Source organism: Oncorhynchus mykiss, chromosome 29, assembly GCF_057628025.1.
Source record: "Oncorhynchus mykiss isolate SJ-2025 chromosome 29, ASM5762802v1, whole genome shotgun sequence".
NCBI classification, from domain to species: domain Eukaryota; kingdom Metazoa; phylum Chordata; class Actinopteri; order Salmoniformes; family Salmonidae; genus Oncorhynchus; species Oncorhynchus mykiss.
Genome location: NC_143050.1, coordinates 12,296,702 through 12,316,471, shown reverse-complemented (window position 1 = coordinate 12,316,471; position 19,770 = coordinate 12,296,702). Strand labels below are relative to the sequence as shown.

The 19,770-nt window shown below is 43.4% G+C and overlaps 1 protein-coding gene, 1 long non-coding RNA gene and 10 other non-coding genes across 22 annotated transcripts in view; 1 reads left to right on the top strand and 11 right to left on the bottom strand.

The window, feature by feature from the left end:
- Window positions 1-6,700, bottom strand: part of LOC110510226 (uncharacterized) — a 212,749-nt gene extending 206,049 nt beyond the window's left edge. Inside the window, exons 1-12 of one of the 10 annotated variants that reach the window (XR_002471540.3) lie at window positions 6,419-6,700; window positions 6,065-6,128; window positions 5,727-5,771; window positions 5,464-5,514; window positions 5,182-5,223; window positions 4,806-4,870; window positions 4,466-4,512; window positions 4,182-4,231; window positions 3,919-3,969; window positions 3,661-3,688; window positions 3,409-3,464; window positions 2,933-3,198 (exon numbers count right to left, since the gene is read on the bottom strand). This is a non-coding gene — a long non-coding RNA (uncharacterized LOC110510226). Of the gene's footprint in view, window positions 1-2,932; window positions 3,199-3,408; window positions 3,465-3,660; window positions 3,689-3,918; window positions 3,983-4,181; window positions 4,232-4,465; window positions 4,513-4,805; window positions 4,871-5,181; window positions 5,224-5,463; window positions 5,528-5,726; window positions 5,772-6,064; window positions 6,129-6,418 lie in introns of those variants that run through there. The other 9 variants (XR_016493204.1, XR_016493208.1, XR_005040355.2 and 6 more) reach the window with 9 other exon arrangements.
- LOC118945701 (small nucleolar RNA SNORD65) lies at window positions 3,268-3,341 on the bottom strand. Its single transcript, XR_005040816.1, has one exon. It is a non-coding gene; the product is annotated as a small nucleolar RNA SNORD65 (small nucleolar RNA).
- Window positions 3,536-3,610, bottom strand: LOC118945702 (small nucleolar RNA SNORD65). The gene has a single exon (XR_005040817.1). It is a non-coding gene; the product is annotated as a small nucleolar RNA SNORD65 (small nucleolar RNA).
- LOC118945707 (small nucleolar RNA SNORD65) lies at window positions 3,798-3,872 on the bottom strand. The gene has a single exon (XR_005040822.2). It is a non-coding gene; the product is annotated as a small nucleolar RNA SNORD65 (small nucleolar RNA).
- LOC118945704 (small nucleolar RNA SNORD65) lies at window positions 4,050-4,124 on the bottom strand. The gene has a single exon (XR_005040819.1). It is a non-coding gene; the product is annotated as a small nucleolar RNA SNORD65 (small nucleolar RNA).
- LOC118945705 (small nucleolar RNA SNORD65) lies at window positions 4,336-4,410 on the bottom strand. The gene has a single exon (XR_005040820.1). It is a non-coding gene; the product is annotated as a small nucleolar RNA SNORD65 (small nucleolar RNA).
- On the bottom strand, window positions 4,595-4,662 carry LOC118945693 (small nucleolar RNA SNORD49). Its single transcript, XR_005040808.1, has one exon. It is a non-coding gene; the product is annotated as a small nucleolar RNA SNORD49 (small nucleolar RNA).
- On the bottom strand, window positions 4,991-5,064 carry LOC118945692 (small nucleolar RNA SNORD49). Its single transcript, XR_005040807.2, has one exon. It is a non-coding gene; the product is annotated as a small nucleolar RNA SNORD49 (small nucleolar RNA).
- Window positions 5,325-5,399, bottom strand: LOC118945703 (small nucleolar RNA SNORD65). The gene has a single exon (XR_005040818.1). It is a non-coding gene; the product is annotated as a small nucleolar RNA SNORD65 (small nucleolar RNA).
- LOC118945706 (small nucleolar RNA SNORD65) lies at window positions 5,595-5,669 on the bottom strand. The gene has a single exon (XR_005040821.1). It is a non-coding gene; the product is annotated as a small nucleolar RNA SNORD65 (small nucleolar RNA).
- LOC118945690 (small nucleolar RNA SNORD49) lies at window positions 6,267-6,333 on the bottom strand. The gene has a single exon (XR_005040805.1). It is a non-coding gene; the product is annotated as a small nucleolar RNA SNORD49 (small nucleolar RNA).
- A 533-nt stretch (window positions 6,701-7,233) lies between the features above and the next one.
- On the top strand, window positions 7,234-19,360 carry LOC110509454 (ras-related protein Rab-34). Of its 2 annotated transcripts, XM_036967331.2 has the most exons (11): window positions 7,234-7,455; window positions 8,107-8,391; window positions 9,326-9,417; window positions 9,516-9,581; window positions 11,537-11,638; window positions 11,760-11,824; window positions 11,938-11,989; window positions 12,169-12,250; window positions 12,363-12,453; window positions 12,651-12,758; window positions 12,851-14,451. In XM_036967331.2, exons 2-11 carry the CDS (start codon window positions 8,344-8,346, stop codon window positions 12,910-12,912), a joined length of 768 nt encoding a protein of 255 aa, XP_036823226.2. In that variant the 5' UTR covers window positions 7,234-7,455; window positions 8,107-8,343; the 3' UTR covers window positions 12,913-14,451. The 2 variants fall into 2 exon arrangements, with proteins under 2 accessions (XP_036823226.2, XP_090082658.1); XM_090226532.1 differs by lacking the exon at window positions 7,234-7,455 and having other exon boundaries at window positions 8,248-8,391; window positions 12,851-19,360.
- Window positions 19,361-19,770: the final 410 nt, after the last annotated feature.

Below are 19,770 nucleotides of genomic sequence, written 5' to 3'. Positions count from 1 at the left end.
TTATCCCACCCCTGGTTTGCCACTATAGGCTTAGAAAGCCAAACCTAACACAATGAATGCCAAGTAATTTCGAGCAATATTGCCTGTGTCTGTTGGTGTGGTGCTAGTCTTTGTCCATCACTCCATGTGTAGCCAGTTTATGTGATAACCGTCTTGTGGGTTTAAATACATCCTTTCCCAAAACCTTGTCAAGTAAAATGTTAACTGCAAAGTTGTCTTACCAGATGCATGCCCCTTTAAAAAATGTAGCTATTGTATATAATGAGTAAGTATATCATCTGGATCTATTATTTGTTATTTGCAAACTTTGCCAGGAAATGAGCAACAGCAGTACAGAACCATCACTAGACCTGCACATTAGATGGCAAATTCCTCACCTACCAAATCATTCGCAAGGAGATTCCTGAAAAAATATTATTTGAAGATGAAAGGACTAGATGTGCAACCAAAGGACTAGATGTGCAACCAAAGGACTAGGTGTGCAATCAAAGGATTAGATGTGTAATCAAAGGACTAGATGTGCAAAGGGGAATTACAGTGAAATCTAAATGTGTTCGTTTTCTTCCAGGCCTAAAAAAAAAAGGTATTCCGGTGTGATTTAAGCATTGACATGGACTCAAAACATCAAATGTCGTTGTTTCTCTATGAACAATTGTAATGTTTACAGTCCATTTCAGATGGATTTATTTACGAATTGCATTAAAATAGTGTAACTTCATGATCAACCACAATACAAATATTGGGTGTATCACAAAGCATGACCACCAAGCTGCCCAGTAAAACCTTTAAAATTACCATGATTATTCTAGTTCATAAAGCTACACTTTAAAATGTGTTGGGCGTGTATAGTCACCATACCATGCCGGAAAGGAAAGAAGTAATTGCTCACCTGATATTGTTCCGAATTTAAAACTGGCCAATGGGGAGAACTGCTGGATGCAAAAGATAATGCGAACCGTTTCTACGACTTTAATTACAAACAAATGTGCACAGGGAGACCAAAACGACACTGCTGCAAGGATCGTAATAATCTTCTCCATCCAGAGGTAAAGCTGGCATATATATACACTATTCCTCGTTTCACCCTTCCGTGCCTAGCTCCCTTGGGTTTTTATAGACTATACCTACAAATCATCCAAGCGCACAGAACGTGTGATTAGATACCATAAACCCATAATAGTCTTTCCCGACAGTCAGTGACCCTGAAGACACAATACATTAACGATGTATTAAACAGATCATGTATCATACTTCTAATCATCGTCATTGGAAACATATCTCAGCAGTATTTCGGCTACAAATTTCTTCTCAAACATCCTAATCTCACACGATAACGGCAACACTGTCCTTGGCAGTCCTTGTTTCTTCAGCAGTCTGACATCAATATTGAGTCTAACATTAGAATTAACTCAATTTAGCAGACACTGGCAGAACATATATTTAACAAAAGGGATATATAGTGTCTATGGAAAGTATTCAGGCCCCTTGACTTTTTCCAAGTTTTGTTACGTTACAGCCTTATTCAAAAAAATGATTAAATATATTTTTTCCCTCAGCAATCTACACACATTACCCCATAAATGATAACGTGAACCCCGTTTAGAACTCCGAGACAAGATTGTGTTGAGGCACAGATCTGGGGATGGGTACCAAAATAATTCTGCAGCATTGAAGGTCACGAAGAACACAAGTTTGGAACCACCAAGACTCTTCCTAGAGCTGGCCACCAGGCCAAACTGAGCAATCGGGTGAGAAGGGCCTTGGTCAGGAAGGTGACCAAGAACCCGATTGACCTGGACAGGCTTACTCGCTGCCAAATGTGCTTCTACAAAGTCTTAACCTGGGGTGTAAGTGCTTATGTAAATCATATTTCTGTATTTAAATGTACAACAGTCTAAAACATGTTTTCACTTTGTGTGCACAATACCCTGTAATGACAGTGAAAACATTTTATACATTTATTGAAAATGAAATGTGAGCCATTTAATCCATTTTGACATCAGGCTATAACAACCAAATGTTGAATGCCAATGTGTTTGACTACATTCTGAAGGCACTGTACATGTGAAGTGCGTCTATAAATATTGTTTCTACATATAACCCACTTCCTAGGCAGTCATTGAAAATAAGAATTTGTTCTTAACTGACTTGCCTAAAGGTTTTTTTTTATTTTTTTTAAAGCTGCCTATTTGCGTCGATCCCTTAACGCCACTTCTCTGCCCCGTTTATTTATGCAGTCACCTCACCCCTACACATTACCTGCTTGCTGGTAAGCATTATGTAATATCACTAAGCATTTGACAAAATAAAATGTGATTCAAGTCCCTTGTGGGCAGGCCTCTGGTCCCCCAAGATTCCGTCTCAATTGATGTTGACTCGACCTCATTCCTTGCACCTCCCAAGTGCTGCAGCTGGCCTGACAGAAATATTAACTTTACATGCTAACTTTCCAGGGGCCAAATCCTCAGCCACCACTTCATTGACCAACAGACAAATTAGTTAGACGAGTAAGTATATTTCAAGCTCGTAGCCAACAGGCTTAACGAGAACGCAGATCCAGTCTGTTCTATCACATTCAATCAAAATTTGCTTCTGAAATCCAAGTGGTTCACTCCTGCAGCAGCAACTGTGTTAGGACACCTGTACCTTTGTATTGAATAGGTTAACATCCAAAGTCAACATCCAAAGCTAAATGAAATATCCTGAAAGGGATATTTAACAGCTGTTTTAACCCATCCACCAACAGGTGGCCTTAGCCTCCATGTCTGTTTGAACTTGACTGAGGGACCTTACTTACAGAAAAGTGAGGTAGTCATGCAAAAACATTAAAAGCTATTATGGCACACAAACTCATGCAACATCTGAATTACTAGGCAAATGTATTACTCCTGAACTTACAGGCTTCCACAACGAAAGGGTTCATACATAAAGCTCACATTAAAAACTTTAATTATTCAGCATATACAGTTATACTTTTTTACATCTTAAAATAGGTGAAGTGTCACATTTACACATTTTATAAATATCCCACTCAAAGTGAGGGCCCATAAACACCACTTCTAAGTTCAGAACTAAATATCACCACTGAACAAAACTCAAGACGATAGGAAAGGCACTTCTAAATTGTGATCGGGTGACTGTGCACCTGAAGGGTAGGTTGGGGCTGAAAATCAGCAAGGGGCATCAGATGAGGAACACCTGAAACAAAACGACTGCCATTAGCTGAATAAATGGGAAGTTAAAAAAATGGTGAAGCGTGTACTAATGTCTCAGAAAACCGAATGTCACCACTATACAATCTGCCGGTAATTCCAGCTGTTTCAGTTTAGTATTCATCATAGCATAAATAAGCAATTATTCCTTCCAGCTGACCACAAGGCAGCTTGTTGCCAGGGTGAAAAGCCTTACCCCAGTCAACATATCCAGTTCTGAGACTGCAGGGATATTATGCAAAGGCAGCCTACCTGAAAAGTAAAAAAGCTTGAATGAAAATGTAAAATTTTATATAAGCAAATGACAACTCATAGCCAGTCATGTTCAGAAAACCGAATATCACCACTGTACAATCTGACGGTAATTCCAGCTATTTTCAGTTTAGGATTCATCACAACCAGACAGACAAGTGACAGGTGGGGTGTAGCCCGAGGGTGTTCTGCCTACCTTTCACAGCGTTGGTTCAGTTCCACACCTGTTCAAAACAGTCACAAGAGCCAAAATTTGAAAATGAATGAAAAGGCCTAATCAGTCCACTAGAAAGAACAAAACTACAGTAGGAATGTAAAGTCACTGCCTGTCCTGTTCAGAAAACCGAATATCACCACTGTACAATCTGACGGTAATTCCAGCAATTTTCAGTTTAGGATTCATCACAACCAGACAGCTACTCCAAGAATGGGACAGGTGAGGTGTGTCATGTACCTTTAAAGATGATGTCTCCACTCCAGCCACATCCTTGTGTCAGTTCCACACCTGTTCAAAACCACTATTAGAATAGGCACACAATCAACTGGAGTTCATAACATTAGAAATTGAGAGTCACCGTCTGTCCTGTTCAGAAAACCGAATATCACCACTGTACAATCTGACGGTAATTCCAGCTATTTTCAGTTTGGGATTCATCACAACAAGATTAGACAGCTACCCAGAGAATGGGACAGTTGAGGTGTGGGTTTTAGTCTGACCTTGGCAGATGAAGTCTCCATGCCATCAACTCATTGGGGCAGCTTCACACCTGTTAAATGGCAATAGGGGTTATGAAATTGAGTAAAAGCAACTACTCATTAGCAGTTCTTAGAGAGAAACGCAACTAGAGAATCGAAAATCACGGCCTGTCCAGTTCAGAAAACCGAATATCACCACTGTAAAATCTGACGGTAATTCCAGCTATTTTCAGTTTAGGATTCATCACAACCAGACAGTTAGCTAGAGTGAAAGTCTGAGGCTGGAGTGGGTGTGGTAGTTTTACCTTTTGAGGTGATGTCTCCACCATTAAGTACTTTGGGGTGGAGTCTCCTGTTGAAAAAACAATCATAGGGGTTATTAGAATCTATAAGCAGTAACCACCACTGTGCATGATAATCTAAACAGCTTTGTTACTCAGTAGTTGAATAAACTCATCAGTTGTCGCATCAAACTCTTCCTATTCAAGCTTTCATCACTGACAGAGCTGTGGCTATGGTGCCTCTGATCGAAGATTCGAACAGAGAACAAGATACAAAGTATTTTTAAATTAAACTCATACTCAATTTGCCATGGAATACATTCCTAGGCAGGCCTAACTTTTTTTTTTTTAAAGTCACATTTACCTGCCGTGTGTATGGCTTCATGTGTATGGTTCAGCCACAGGCCACGAGGGAGTAGTCTCCCAAATCTAGAACAAAACATACAATATCAGCAAAGTATTGACAGGACCAGCATTTCAACAGTGTTAGCTAACTTAGAGGGCAATGCATCTATCAGGCGGCTTTCATTGTGGATCAGATGACTAGCTAGCAAGCTAACCGTTTAGGAATCTTCGTCAGTTTCGCATCGGACGGCACTTCCTATATTGGTATCGTCACATCCACAAACTGTCCAATTAAGCCACGGCAGCATGGTCTAAGTTTCTAAATATTACCTACAGCTATTGTCTGCTTAGTATTCATCACAACCAGCCCGACGGGGTATGTTAATGTAATGTACCTTTTCAGATGCCTCCACACCATCCACGGCTCTGTTGCACACCTATTTAAACCCACCATAAGTAGAAAGAATAGGAACACAATCAACCACAGTTCATAAGGAATTGGAAATTGAGTATGAAAATTAATTTTACTGCCTGTCCTGTTCAGAAAACCGAATATCACCACTGTACAATCTGACGGTAATTCCAGCTATTTTCAGTTTAGGATTCATCACAACCAGGCAGCTACTCCAAGAATGGGACAGGTGAGGTATAGACTAGGGGGTGGGGGGGTCATGTACCTTTAAAGATGATGTCTCCACTCCAGCCACATCATTGATTCAGTGCCACACCTGTTCAAAACCACTATTAGAATAGGCACACAATCAACTGGAGTTCATAACAGTGGAAATTGAGAGTCACTGTCTGTCCAGTTCAGAAAACCGAATATCACCACTGTACAATCTGACGGTAATTCCAGCAATTTTCAGTTTAGGATTCATCACAACCAGACAGTTGCTTATAGTCAGTGTCTCAAACGATGGAGTGGGTGTGGCAGTCTTACCTTTCGAGGTTAAGTCTCCTTGCAATCAAGTCACCCGGGCAGCGCCTGTTTAAAAACAAATCCTAGGGGTTACAATAATTTATAAAAGCAATAACCTAAACTTTATTCAGGAGACAACCTCGCTGCTCTGAAGTACCCGAAATAATGAAATATTTTTTCAGCAAACTCCTATTCAAGCTTTCGTCACTGAAAGCACTGTGGCCATAGACAGTGACTATTCAATTATTTGATCAGACTAGATACCAGTTGACATAAAAACAAATCTTAAGTGTGCCATGGAATAGCCAACCAGACATTAGTCAGGCCTAGCTAGCGGGGAAGATCCCAGTTGAATTTACCTGCCATGTGCGCAGTCATTGGCGAGTACGGCCTCAGTTCAGTCCATAGGCCAGATACAGACAGCTAGAACAAAATGTAAAATGTATTAATGCATTTGGACTAGCATTTTAAATAGTGTTCGCAAAATGAGGGCACTGCATCTGCTGTGGTGGTAACTGCTTGGTTTTCCGTGATCGTGGATCAGATGGCTAGCTAGCAAGCTAACAGTTTAGGAATCTTCGTCAGTTTCGCATCGGACGGCACTTCCTATATCGGTATCATCACATCCATAAACTAGCAAAAATAAACCACTTGTTAACTCGAATGCATTATCAGCAAGCTAACTAGTTAACATCTTCGCCTTGCAGACTTACCACGGCATGGTTTTAAAACGTTGAGTTGCCCACGTGCATGGTTCTGCAAGTCCCCATGCTCCAAAGTAGCTACTGTTAACTACTTAACTAATAACCAGGGCAAGACTTAAGGTACATCACTATACCAATAAGTAGATACTAAAGAAGCATTTCTAACATATCATCTTCCATAATGCAGAGGACGTTCTGCTTCAGCAAATCATCCACAGGACTCAACGGAGTGAAGAACGCGCGAGAGAGAGAGAATAAACGTTGCCAGTCAGGTATTTATAGTGCACCGGTGACGTACACCACAAATGCAGTCGGCTGTAGTTTACGTAAGGCACAACGCTGGTAGGACGTCATCCAATGTGTGTGTTCCCTTCCCAACCAATCACTGCACACTTTACCAAAAGTCATGTCAAGCGTGAGAATAATGAATATAAACATTTTATTCAAACTACTCTAGAGTGAAGCAGAGATAAGCATGGGTTAAACCTTCATCATATCAGCTGTCCCAAATAGTATGTAAATGTATTTTACTTGTATGTGGGTAAAATGAAAGCATCAATCATATAAATAAAAATAATTTAATGGAAATATTGTACTTTTATTTGTCGTTGATATAGGCTATTAAGGGGATTTGACTCCTGTATATGAAGTTCAAAATGTTCATACTTAAAATGTTTCACACAAGGCTAGCGCGCACTTCAGGACAGCTCACCGGCGCCTAGCTCTGGTCTAGGGCGTAGTACGTGTTTCTTAATCATGTAAGAACGGGCACTACGCCCTGGACTAGAGCTAACCCACTCATTGGGAGCCTACTGGAGAGGGTTAAACTAAAACGGAGGTCCATAATTTGAGTCATCTGTTTCCACTGCTGAGTTCCCAGCTCTGGTCTGCTGCTCACTAGCCGTCTTCGGGTGGATGTAGGCAGCCCTAGGAGACTTTCTATTAGCGAAAAATACGTAATATAGGTTTAGTAGAATATATAGTGTTCTACCGCAACCTATTGACGAATTTGAGTTTACTTTTCGCACTTTCAGTGCACGTGCAAGGTAAAGTATTATTCTTTATAATTACATGATTTTCTATCATGCCAATGAAGCCTTGATGTAGCGATAGTCCATCTTCATGACAACACTATAATTTGAGTTTAGTTTATTTTCACCAATTCTACATGTTGCTTTATTTTGTAGCTGTGCTACAGATGGTCTGTAATCATGATATAGGAGATTATGATACCATGTTTTACGGCATAAACCTTCCTTTTCATTGCTCCTTCATGATCTTAGATGTGTAAACTTTATAAGGTAATGTGTAAAAGCCTAGAATGGCGACATGTTCAGTCCTTTGATCTGGCTGCAAGTGACATAAAGTCATGGAGACAAATACTGCCATGTAAGAGTCTCTACTTCCTTCCCCATTGCAGGGCTTGTATTTGGTTGCTATAGTTGCCAGGTGAATGGACAAGGCTGAGTTGCCACAGTGACACTGTATACTTTTCCACCCGATAAAGCAAACCAGAGGGCCGATATGCACCATGTAGGCAGTTTGTGAGTTTACTTTGATGTGCAGACAGCTGCCAGTGGTCTTTTGCATTGCGGTGTCACCTAGGAGATTCAGGGGACACTTTTTCTGTTGGTGTCAGACTATAGATTAGGCTACACATCAGGTTACATAATGTTCAGTTATTCCTTGTCTTTCAGCTGTTTGACGTTTAAGCCTTTCCATGGAGAAGCCCCTATTCAATCTACTCTACATCTGTATGTGAGAGAGAGAGAGAGAGAGAGAGATAGTGTTTCTGTGTATTTGTCCTTTCTGAGTGTGATTGTCTGCCTATGATTGTTGGAGCGTGTGCGACTGGGTCTCTTGTGTGTGTGATTGTTTGATTGTGTGTGTGTCTATGTATATCCCTACCACCCAGTAACTTCCACTTGAAGAACATGTTGCCACCTGTGAGGAGAGACCGCATCATCGCTCAGCTTCCAGAGGTGACACACACCTTTTTTCGATTTTGGCCGATTTTTTCTTGTGGGGATGGTCGGGTGCCTCAACACGATTACAAATAATTTGTAGACTGCAAATTGTCCGCAAGAAGCCCAAACAGATATAATATTTGACTAAAACATAATTTCAAAACTTGCATCTGTGTATGATCACATGTCTATTATGCATGGGAATACTTGGGAACAGATTTCACCAATTAAAATCAATTGGAGCTGATTTCCTGGTGTTTGTAATTTTTTTTATGTCTAACGATAATAAAAAATAAAATAATATTATTATAATTATTTTTGGATCAGAAAACATGGGGGAACAAATAAAACCACCAGGCTGCCAGTTGGAGTCTTTTGTGTCACACCTCAGATTCTAATCTAATAATGTGTCTCTGTAACACAGTGACCAACCCTTTCACAATTCTGGAACCCTGTAATGAAGCAGATGATTAGACAGTGCTGACGGGTCATTTACTGTTTATTAGTCTGTTTCACACACTTAATGTTCTTAGTTTCGTTCAGGACCCGGTCACTGGCTCGTGCTAATGTGCCTAGAATTGAAGAGATTCCGTACCATGGCCCCACAAGGCAGTTGTCCTTCTAGCCTCTGATTTATGTGGGATGCAAAGCTGATATACTTTCTTGCTTTGAGTTGACACCTTGTTGACACCTTGTTTAAACCTCTCTCTCTCTCTCTCTCTCTCTCTCTCTCTCTCTCTCTCTCTCTCTCTCTCTCTCTCTCTCTCTCTCTCTCTCTCTCTCTCTCTCTCTCTCTCTCTCTCTCTCTCTCTCTCTCTCTCTCTCTCTCTCTCTCTCTCTCTCTCTCTCTCACCTCTGTCTTTTTCTCTCTCTTTCTCTCACCTCTCTGTCTCTCTCACCTATCTGTCTCTCTCTCTCTCCCCCTCTCTCCCTCTCTCTCTCTCTGTAGTGTTTTACCCCAGCTGCAGCGCTACACACTAAAGATGTCTTCCACGCACAGGTCAAGGCTGCCTGTCAGGGGCAAAAGACGGGCGCAGTGGGGTGAGATGAACACACACACACACACACACACACACACACACATATATATTTGTATATTATCTGTGTTTGACTGGACTGTTCTCTTTATGTGTCTGTAGCTTTAACATCGCCAAGGTGATTGTGGTAGGGGATGTGGCAGTTGGGAAGACATGTCTAATCAGCAGGTAAGGAAACACTACAGTCTATGGCTGCATATGAAATGGCACTCTACTCCATATTTAGTTCACTACTGTTGAGAGAGTCCTATGGGCCGTTTGGGAAACAGTCTATTACAGATCTTATCCCCCGGGGGGCATGCTGATCTCCCTCAGGATGTGTACTTGCCAATTAAAAATACTACTGACCATTTCACTTCCTATTAGTCAGTTGTTGCCATGACACCCAGGTGAATCCACACACAGCAGAGCACCTGCCTCTTCAGAAATCAGCAAAACTGTTACCCCTGCTCTCCCCAGCTTGGCATAATAGAGACTGTTTGTTGACTAATTTGATTGACTTGTGGGTTTGATTATTGGCATATTGAAGTAAGTTAGTTCAGTGATTAAATCTCCCGAAAAGCTGCTATTTATAGTCATAGCTTTGGGTACATGAAGAAGTATGCTGTATGCTAAACTCTTAATGTAGTAATGTTTCCTCTCTATTCTGTTACTGTCCTGTTACTCTTCTGTTACTGTCCTGTTACTCTTTTGTTACTGTCCTGTTACTGTCATGTTACTCTTCTGTTACTGTCCTGTTACTATTCTGTTACTGTCCTGTTACTCTTTTGTTACTGTCCTGTTACTCTTCGGTTACTGTCCTGTTACTCTTCTGTTTCTGTCCTGTTACTCTTCTGTTACTCTTCTGTTACTGTCCTGTTACTGTCCTGTTACTCTTCTGTTACTCTTCTGTTACTCTTCTGTTCCTGTCCTGTTACTCTTCTGTTACTCTTCTGTTACTGTCCTATTACTCTTCTGTTACTGTCCTGTTACTCTTCTGTTACTGTCCTGTTACTCTTCTGTTACTGTCCTGTTACTCTTCTGTTTCTGCCCTGTTACTCTTCTGTTACTGTCCTGTTACTCTTCTGTTACTCTTCTGTTTCTGTCCTGTTACTCTTCTGTTTCTGTCCTGTTACTCTTCTGTTACTGTCCTGTTTCTGTCCTGTTACTCTTCTGTTACTCTTCTGTTTCTCTTCTGTTACTGTCCTGTTATTGTCCTGTTACTCTTCTGTTACTGTCATAGTTCTGTTACTGTCCTGTTACTGTCCTGTTACCACTTTGTTAAGGTCCTGTTACTGTCATAGTTCTGTTACTGCCCTGTTACCTTCCTGTTACTGTCATGCTACTGTCATAGTTCTGTTACTCTTCTGTTACTGTCCTATTACTCTTCTGTTACTGTCCTGTTACTCTTCTGTTACTGTCCTATTACTCTTCTGTTACTGTCCTGTTACTCTTCTGTTACTGTCCTGTTACTCTTCTGTTACTGTCCTGTTACTCTTCTGTTACTCTTCTGTTACTGTCCTGTTACTCTTCTGTTACTGTCCTGTTACTCTTCTGTTACTGTCCTGTTACTCTTCTGTTTCTGCCCTGTTACTCTTCTGTTACTGTCCTGTTACCCTTCTGTTTCTGTCCTGTTACTCTTCTGTTTCTGTCCTGTTACTCTTCTGTTACTGTCCTGTTTCTGTCCTGTTACTCTTCTGTTACTCTTCTGTTACTCTTCTGTTTCTCTTCTGTTACTGTCCTGTTATTGTCCTGTTACTCTTCTGTTACTGTCATAGTTCTGTTACTGTCCTGTTACTGTCCTGTTACCACTTTGTTAAGGTCCTGTTACTGTCATAGTTCTGTTACTACCCGGTTACCTTCCTGTTACTGTCATGCTACTGTCATAGTTCTGTTACTTTCCTGTTACTGTCATAGTTCTGTTACTGTCCTGTTACCTCCCTGTTACTGTCCTGTTACCGTTGTGTTACTGTCCTGTTACTGTTATGTTTCTGTTTTGTTGGTGTCATGTTACTGTCCTGTTACCGTCCTGATACTGTCTATATATTACTCAGGTGCTGTGAGGACAGACGTTAGTCACCCAAGTGTAATAACGACATTGATTATGTAATGTCCCCCCCCCCCCCCCCTCTGTCTCTCCACAGGTTCTGTAAGGACTCGTTCGATAAGAACTATAAGGCCACCATCGGAGTGGATTTTGAGATGGAGCGGTTTGAGGTGTTGGGGGTGCCCTTCAGTTTACAGCTGTGAGTACTACACACACACACACACACACACACACTATCCTCACCCTTTCCTCATCAATTGTCATCTGTTGCCTCTCTCTCTCTCTCCCTTTCTCTCTCTCTCTGTCTCTCCCTCTCTCAGATGGGACACAGCGGGTCAGGAGAGGTTCAAGTGCATCGCCTCCACATATTACAGAGGAGCACAAGGTATGAAATCAAACACAGACGCATGTTAAAGGAAGCCCTTAATATATGTATTGTGGTGATGCCTGCAGCCTGTCTCTTCTCTAATGTGTGTTGTTCTCCTGGTTTCTCTCAAGCCATCATAGTGGTATTTGACCTGAGCTGTGTGACCTCTCTGGACAACGCCAGGTAAGAGATGCCAACATATTACATATTGATCACATCTGCAGCATCCAGACAGAATGTATTTTCATCATAGTATCTCGGCTATCAGACAATTTCCTATCCCATTCTATCAGTCAATTTCTATGAAAGTCTACTTTATTGCATGTGATATACATATTATGTGTGTCTGAACGCGCGTTCAGGCAGTGGCTGGAAGATGCTATGAAGGAGAACGATCCCTCCAGTGTTCTGCTGTTCCTGGTTGGAACCAAGAAGGACCTCAGTGTGAGTCTGATGGAGAAGATCCAGCCTGACTAAAGACAGTACAAATGATCTGTCATTGATTGATTTAAAGATGAAGTATTTCAAACTGTGTATCTCTCGCTCTCTCTCTCAGTCTCCTGATCAGTTGGCCTACATGGAGCAGGAGGCCATTAGACTGTCAGAGGAGATCAGAGCAGAGTACTGGACTGTGTCTGCTAAGTCAGGTAGTGCTGGGAATACACACACAAACACACACCCAACACATAACATCCTCTGGTTTACTCCCTCATGTGTCCCCCATCATATCCCATTCTATCTCTGTATGTGTTTTGCTTTCTTCCTCCCCTCAAACACTTTCTTCCCCTCCTCGCTCTCTCTTTCTCTCTCTCCGCCCTCCCTCCTCCCCTCCTCTCTCTCTCAGGGGAGAGTATCAGGGAGTTTTTCTTCCGGGTAGCGTCTCTAACCTTTGAGGCCAACGTGCTGGCAGAGCTCGAGAAGAGTGGGTCCAGACGTGTTGGTGACATTATCAGTAAGTGTATTTTATTACATGTAGGAGACAGTGGCAACGGCTTTCTACTTGCTCTCCTTTATTCTCACATTATAGCAACATGTTTCCCGCAGGAATCACCGAGAGCACAGAAGAAGAGTACAAACCAACCAAGAGAAAAGCAACCTGCTGCTGATGGGGAAGGATACACAACACTACACAGGACAACACTACGCAGGACAACACTACACAGGACAACACTATGCAGGACAACACTACACAGGACAACACTACGCAGGACAACACTACGCAGGACAACACTCCACAGGACAACACTACACAGGACAACACTACACAGGACAACAGTACACAGGACAACACTACGCAGGACAACACTACGCAGGACAACACTACGCAGGACAACACTACGCAGGACAACACTACACAGGACAACACTACAAAGGACAACACTACAAAGGACAACACTACACAGGACAACACTACGCAGGACAACACTACGCAGGACAACACTACGCAGGACAACACTACGCAGGACAACACTACGCAGGACAACACTACACAGGACAACACTACGCAGGACAACACTACGCAGGACAACACTCCACAGGACAACACTACACAGGACAACACTACACAGGACAACAGTACACAGGACAACACTACGCAGGACAACACTACGCAGGACAACACTACGCAGGACAACACTACGCAGGACAACACTACGCAGGACAACACTACGCAGGACAACACTACAAAGGACAACACTACACAGGACAACACTACGCAGGACAACACTACGCAGGACAACACTACGCAGGACAACACAACGCAGGACAACACTACGCAGGACAACACTACACAGGACAACACTACAAAGGACAACACTACACAGGACAACACTACGCAGGACAACACTACACAGGACAACACTACGCAGGACAACAACGCAGGACAACACTACGCAGGACAACACTACGCAGGACAACACTACGCAGGACAACACTACTCAGGACAACACTACAAAGGACAACACTACGCAGGACAACACTACGCAGGACAACACTACGCAGGACAACACTACGCAGGACAACACTACACAGGACAACACTACAAAGGACAACACTACACAGGACAACACTACGCAGGACAACACTACACAGGACAACACTACGCAGGACAACACTACGCAGGACAACACAACGCAGGACAACACTACGCAGGACAACACTACGCAGGACAACACTACGCAGGACAACACAACAAAGGACAACACTACACAGGACAACACTACACAGGACAACACTACACAGGACAACACTACGCAGGACAACACTACACAGGACAACACTACACAGGACAACACTACGCAGGACAACACTACGCAGGACAACACTACGCAGGACAACACTACGCAGGACAACACTACGCAGGACAACACTACACAGGACAACACTACAAAGGACAACACTACACAGGACAACACTACGCAGGACAACACTACGCAGGACAACACTACGCAGGACAACACTACGCAGGACAACACAACGCAGGACAACACTACGCAGGACAACACTACGCAGGACAACACTACGCAGGACAACACTACGCAGGACAACACTACGCAGGACAACACTACGCAGGACAACACTACACAGGACAACACTACGCAGGACAACACTACGCAGGACAACACTCCACAGGACAACACTACACAGGACAACACTACACAGGACAACAGTACACAGGACAACACTACGCAGGACAACACTACGCAGGACAACACTACGCAGGACAACACTACGCAGGACAACACTACGCAGGACAACACTACACAGGACAACACTACAAAGGACAACACTACACAGGACAACACTACGCAGGACAACACTACGCAGGACAACACTACGCAGGACAACACAACGCAGGACAACACTACGCAGGACAACACTACACAGGACAACACTACAAAGGACAACACTACACAGGACAACACTACGCAGGACAACACTACACAGGACAACACTACGCAGGACAACAACGCAGGACAACACTACGCAGGACAACACTAAGCAGGACAACACTACGCAGGACAACACTACTCAGGACAACACTACAAAGGACAACACTACGCAGGACAACACTACAAAGGACAACACTACGCAGGACAACACTACGCAGGACAACACTACGCAGGACAACACTACGCAGGACAACACTACACAGGACAACACTACAAAGGACAACACTACACAGGACAACACTACGCAGGACAACACTACACAGGACAACACTACGCAGGACAACACTACGCAGGACAACACAACGCAGGACAACACTACGCAGGACAACACTACGCAGGACAACACTACGCAGGACAACACAACAAAGGACAACACTACACAGGACAACACTACACAGGACAACACTACACAGGACAACACTACGCAGGACAACACTACACAGGACAACACTACACAGGACAACACTACGCAGGACAACACTACGCAGGACAACACTACGCAGGACAACACTACGCAGGACAACACTACGCAGGACAACACTACACAGGACAACACTACAAAGGACAACACTACACAGGACAACACTACGCAGGACAACACTACGCAGGACAACACTACGCAGGACAACACTACGCAGGACAACACAACGCAGGACAACACTACGCAGGACAACACTACGCAGGACAACACTACACAGGACAACACTACAAAGGACAACACTACACAGGACAACACTACACAGGACAACACTACGCAGGACAACACTACACAGGACAACACTACGCAGGACAACACTACGCAGGACAACACTACACAGGACAACAATACGCAGGACAACACTACGCAGGACAACACTACGCAGGACAACACTACGCAGGACAACACTACGCAGGACAACACTACGCAGGACAACACTACACAGGACAACACTACAAAGGACAACACTACACAGGACAACACTACGCAGGACAACACTACGCAGGACAACACTACGCAGGACAACACTACGCAGGACAACACTACGCAGGACAACACAACGCAGGACAACACTACGCAGGACAACACTACGCAGGACAACACTACGCAGGACAACACTACGCAGGACAACACAACAAAGGACAACACTACACAGGACAACACTACACAGGACAATACTACGCAGGACAACACTACACAGGACAACACTACGCAGGACAACACTACGCAGGACAACACTACGCAGGACAACACTACACAGGACAACACTACACAGGACAACACAACGCAGGACAACACTACGCAGGACAACACTACGCAGGACAACACTACGCAGGACAACACTACACAGGACAACACTACAAAGGACAACACTACGCAGGACAACACTACGCAGGACAACACTACACAGGACAACACTACGCAGGACAACACTACGCAGGACAACACTACAAAGGACAACACTACAAAGGACAACACTACACAGGACAACACTACGCAGGACAACACTACACAGGACAACACTACGCAGGACAACACTACGCAGGACAACACTACACAGGACAACACTACAAAGGACAACACTACACAGGACAACACTACGCAGGACAACACTACGCAGGACAACACTACGCAGGACAACACTACGCAGGACAACACTACGCAGGACAACACTACACAGGACAACACTCCACAGGACAATACAGGACAACACTACACAGGACAATACAAGACAACACTACACAGGACAATACAAGACAACACTACACAGGACAACACTACACAGGACAACACTACAAAGGACAACACTACGCAGGACAACACTACACAGGACAACACTACGCAGGACAACACTACACAGGACAACACTACACAGGACAACACTACAAAGGACAACACTACACAGGACAACACTACGCAGGACAACACTACAAAGGACAACACTACACAGGACAACACTACGCAGGACAACACTACAAAGGACAACACTACACAGGACAACACTACACAGGACAACACTACAAAGGACAACACTACGCAGGACAACACTACACAGGACAACACTACGCAGGACAACACTACACAGGACAACACTACAAAGGACAACACTACAAAGGACAACACTACACAGGACAACACTACAAAGGACAACACTACAAAGGACAACACTACGCAGGACAACACTACACAGGACAACACTACGCAGGACAACACTACGCAGGACAACACTACGCAGGACAACACAACGCAGGACAACACTACAAAGGACAACACTACAAAGGACAACACTACACAGGACAACACTACGCAGGACAACACTACACAGGACAACACTACGCAGGACAACACTACACAGGACAACACTACAAAGGACAACACTACGCAGGACAACACTACACAGGACAACACTACAAAGGACAACACTACACAGGACAACACTACACAGGACAACACAACGCAGGACAACACTACGCAGGACAACACTACACAGGACAACACTACAAAGGACAACACTACACAAGACAACACTACGCAGGACAACACTACACAGGACAACACTACAAAGGACAACACTACACAGGACAACACTACGCAGGACAACACTACACAGGACAACACTACACAGGACAACACTACAAAGGACAACACAACACAGGACAACACAGCACAGGACAACACTACACAGGACAACACTACACAGGACAAATCAGCACAGGACAACACTACACAGGACAACACTACACAACACTAAACAGGACAACACTACACAGGACAACACTACACAGGACAACACTGCACAGGACAACACTACAAAGGACAACACTACGCAGGACAACACTACACAGGACAACACTACGCAGGACAACACTACGCAGGATAACACTACACAGGACAACACTACACAGGACAACACTACACAGGACAACACTACACAGGACAACACTACACAACACTACACAGGACAACACTACACAGGACAACACTACACAGGACAACACTACACAGGACAACACTACACAGGACAACACTACACAACACTACACAGGACAACACTACACAGGACAACACTACACAGGACAACACTACACAGGACAACACTACACAGGACAACACTACACAACACTACACAGGACAACACTACACAGGACAACACTACACAGGACAACACTACGCAGGACAACACTACACAGGACAACACTACACAACACTACACAGGACAACACTACACAGGACAACACTACACAGGACAACACTACGCAGGACAACACTACGCAGGACAACACTACACAGGACAACACTACACAGGACAACACTACACACTGAGGATGACCACATGGGAAGATGAGAATAATACTGCTACACTCAATTCCCACAAAACAACTCTGAATACTGAAGTATGGGAGACTTGAATGCCAGAACACAATCACGCATCTGTGTGTTTGTACGATGTGAAAGTGTTGTCTCAGTGAGGACGATTCCAATTCCATGGACTGTCAGCTGAACGAGAGGAGAAGTAACAGCAACAGCAATTGCAGTTATCCCCATCAATCCATGGATAACAGATTGCGTTCGTAGTCTTTTTTTTACATGGTCATAAAGAGAAATAGGCAACACTTGCATGGTCTTTAAAGCAGCTTAAGAGAAATAGGTGAAACACGTGGACTAAAATAAACCTCTATAATCACAAAACCAGAGTTTGGAGTCTAATGCTGCTCCTTTACGTGAAACCCTCTCCATAAACAACTGGAGATAGTGTAGGTCCCATAGCTTTTGAGTTTTCCCTGACCATGTAACCAGACCAGGAAAAACTCTTATCTATCCCCTTCACCAGAGCCCTATGCTGTGTAGTGTAGTATGGTACAATACATGTAGCTCTGGTCTAATGTAAAGTAACTCTGGTCTAAAGTAATGTAGCTCTGGTCTAATGTAAAGTAGCTCTGGTCTAAAGTAATGTAGCTCTGGTCTAATGTAAAGTAGCTCTGGTCTAAAGTAATGTAGCTCTGGTCTAATGTAAAGTAGCTCTGGTCTAAAGTAATGTAGCTCTGGCCTAATGTAATGTAACTCTGGTCTAATGTAATGCTCAACACTCAGAGTTAGCTTGGTTCTCGTTTGAGATTTGTCCAGACAGATTCCTGCATTCTAGGTGAAGACGTCAGCAGCAACAGGCATGCAGACCGTGCGTTGGCTGGTTTATTTTCCTCCTTCGTCCCCTCCTGTCATGTGTCTGGTCTGCTAATGGGATGAGTACGCTGCCTCCCATGACCACCCAACATCCCAACCACACCACATCCACAATATAGACTCTCAGGGCTCCTAAAATTCAGCGATTGTTTAATCACGAGAAAAGATGGAGAGAGAGTGAGAGCGATAGAGAGGGAGAGAGAATGAGAGATACGGAGAGTGAGAGATAGAGAGAATAACATTTAATTTCCATCTGATGATCTGGGACAAATTGAATTAAGACTGTTGTGAAGAGGGCAGAAGCAGGCCAGACATTTAGGTCTACTGCTTTACCATGTCCTGAACTGTTATGCCTCACTACTGATGATTTTATTACATTTGATGTGATTTGTGATATTTTATGTCCTATAAAATCAATATAGATGACTATCCTTCACTGTTAAAGATTGATTTCATTCTTCAGAAGAGTAATGGGAAGTTTATTACTATGGCCTACACAAAGAAGCAAATGCCTGTATGTGTGTGTGTTCAATAACACTGAACCAGTGGAGGCTGGTGAGAGGAGCTATTTGTATTTATTATGGATCCCCAGTAGTTCCTGCCAAAGCAGCAGCTACTCTTCCTGGGGTCCAGCAAAATTAAGGCAGTTTATACCATTAAAAAAACATTACAATACATTCACAGATTCAGACTCCACCACTACCACATATCTACTGTTGAAGTCAGAAGTTTACATACACTTAGGTTTGAATCATTAAAACTTGATTTTCAACCACTCCACAAATTTCTTGTTAACAAACTAGTTGTGGCAAGTCGGTTAGGACATCTACTTTGTGCATGAAACAAGTCATTTT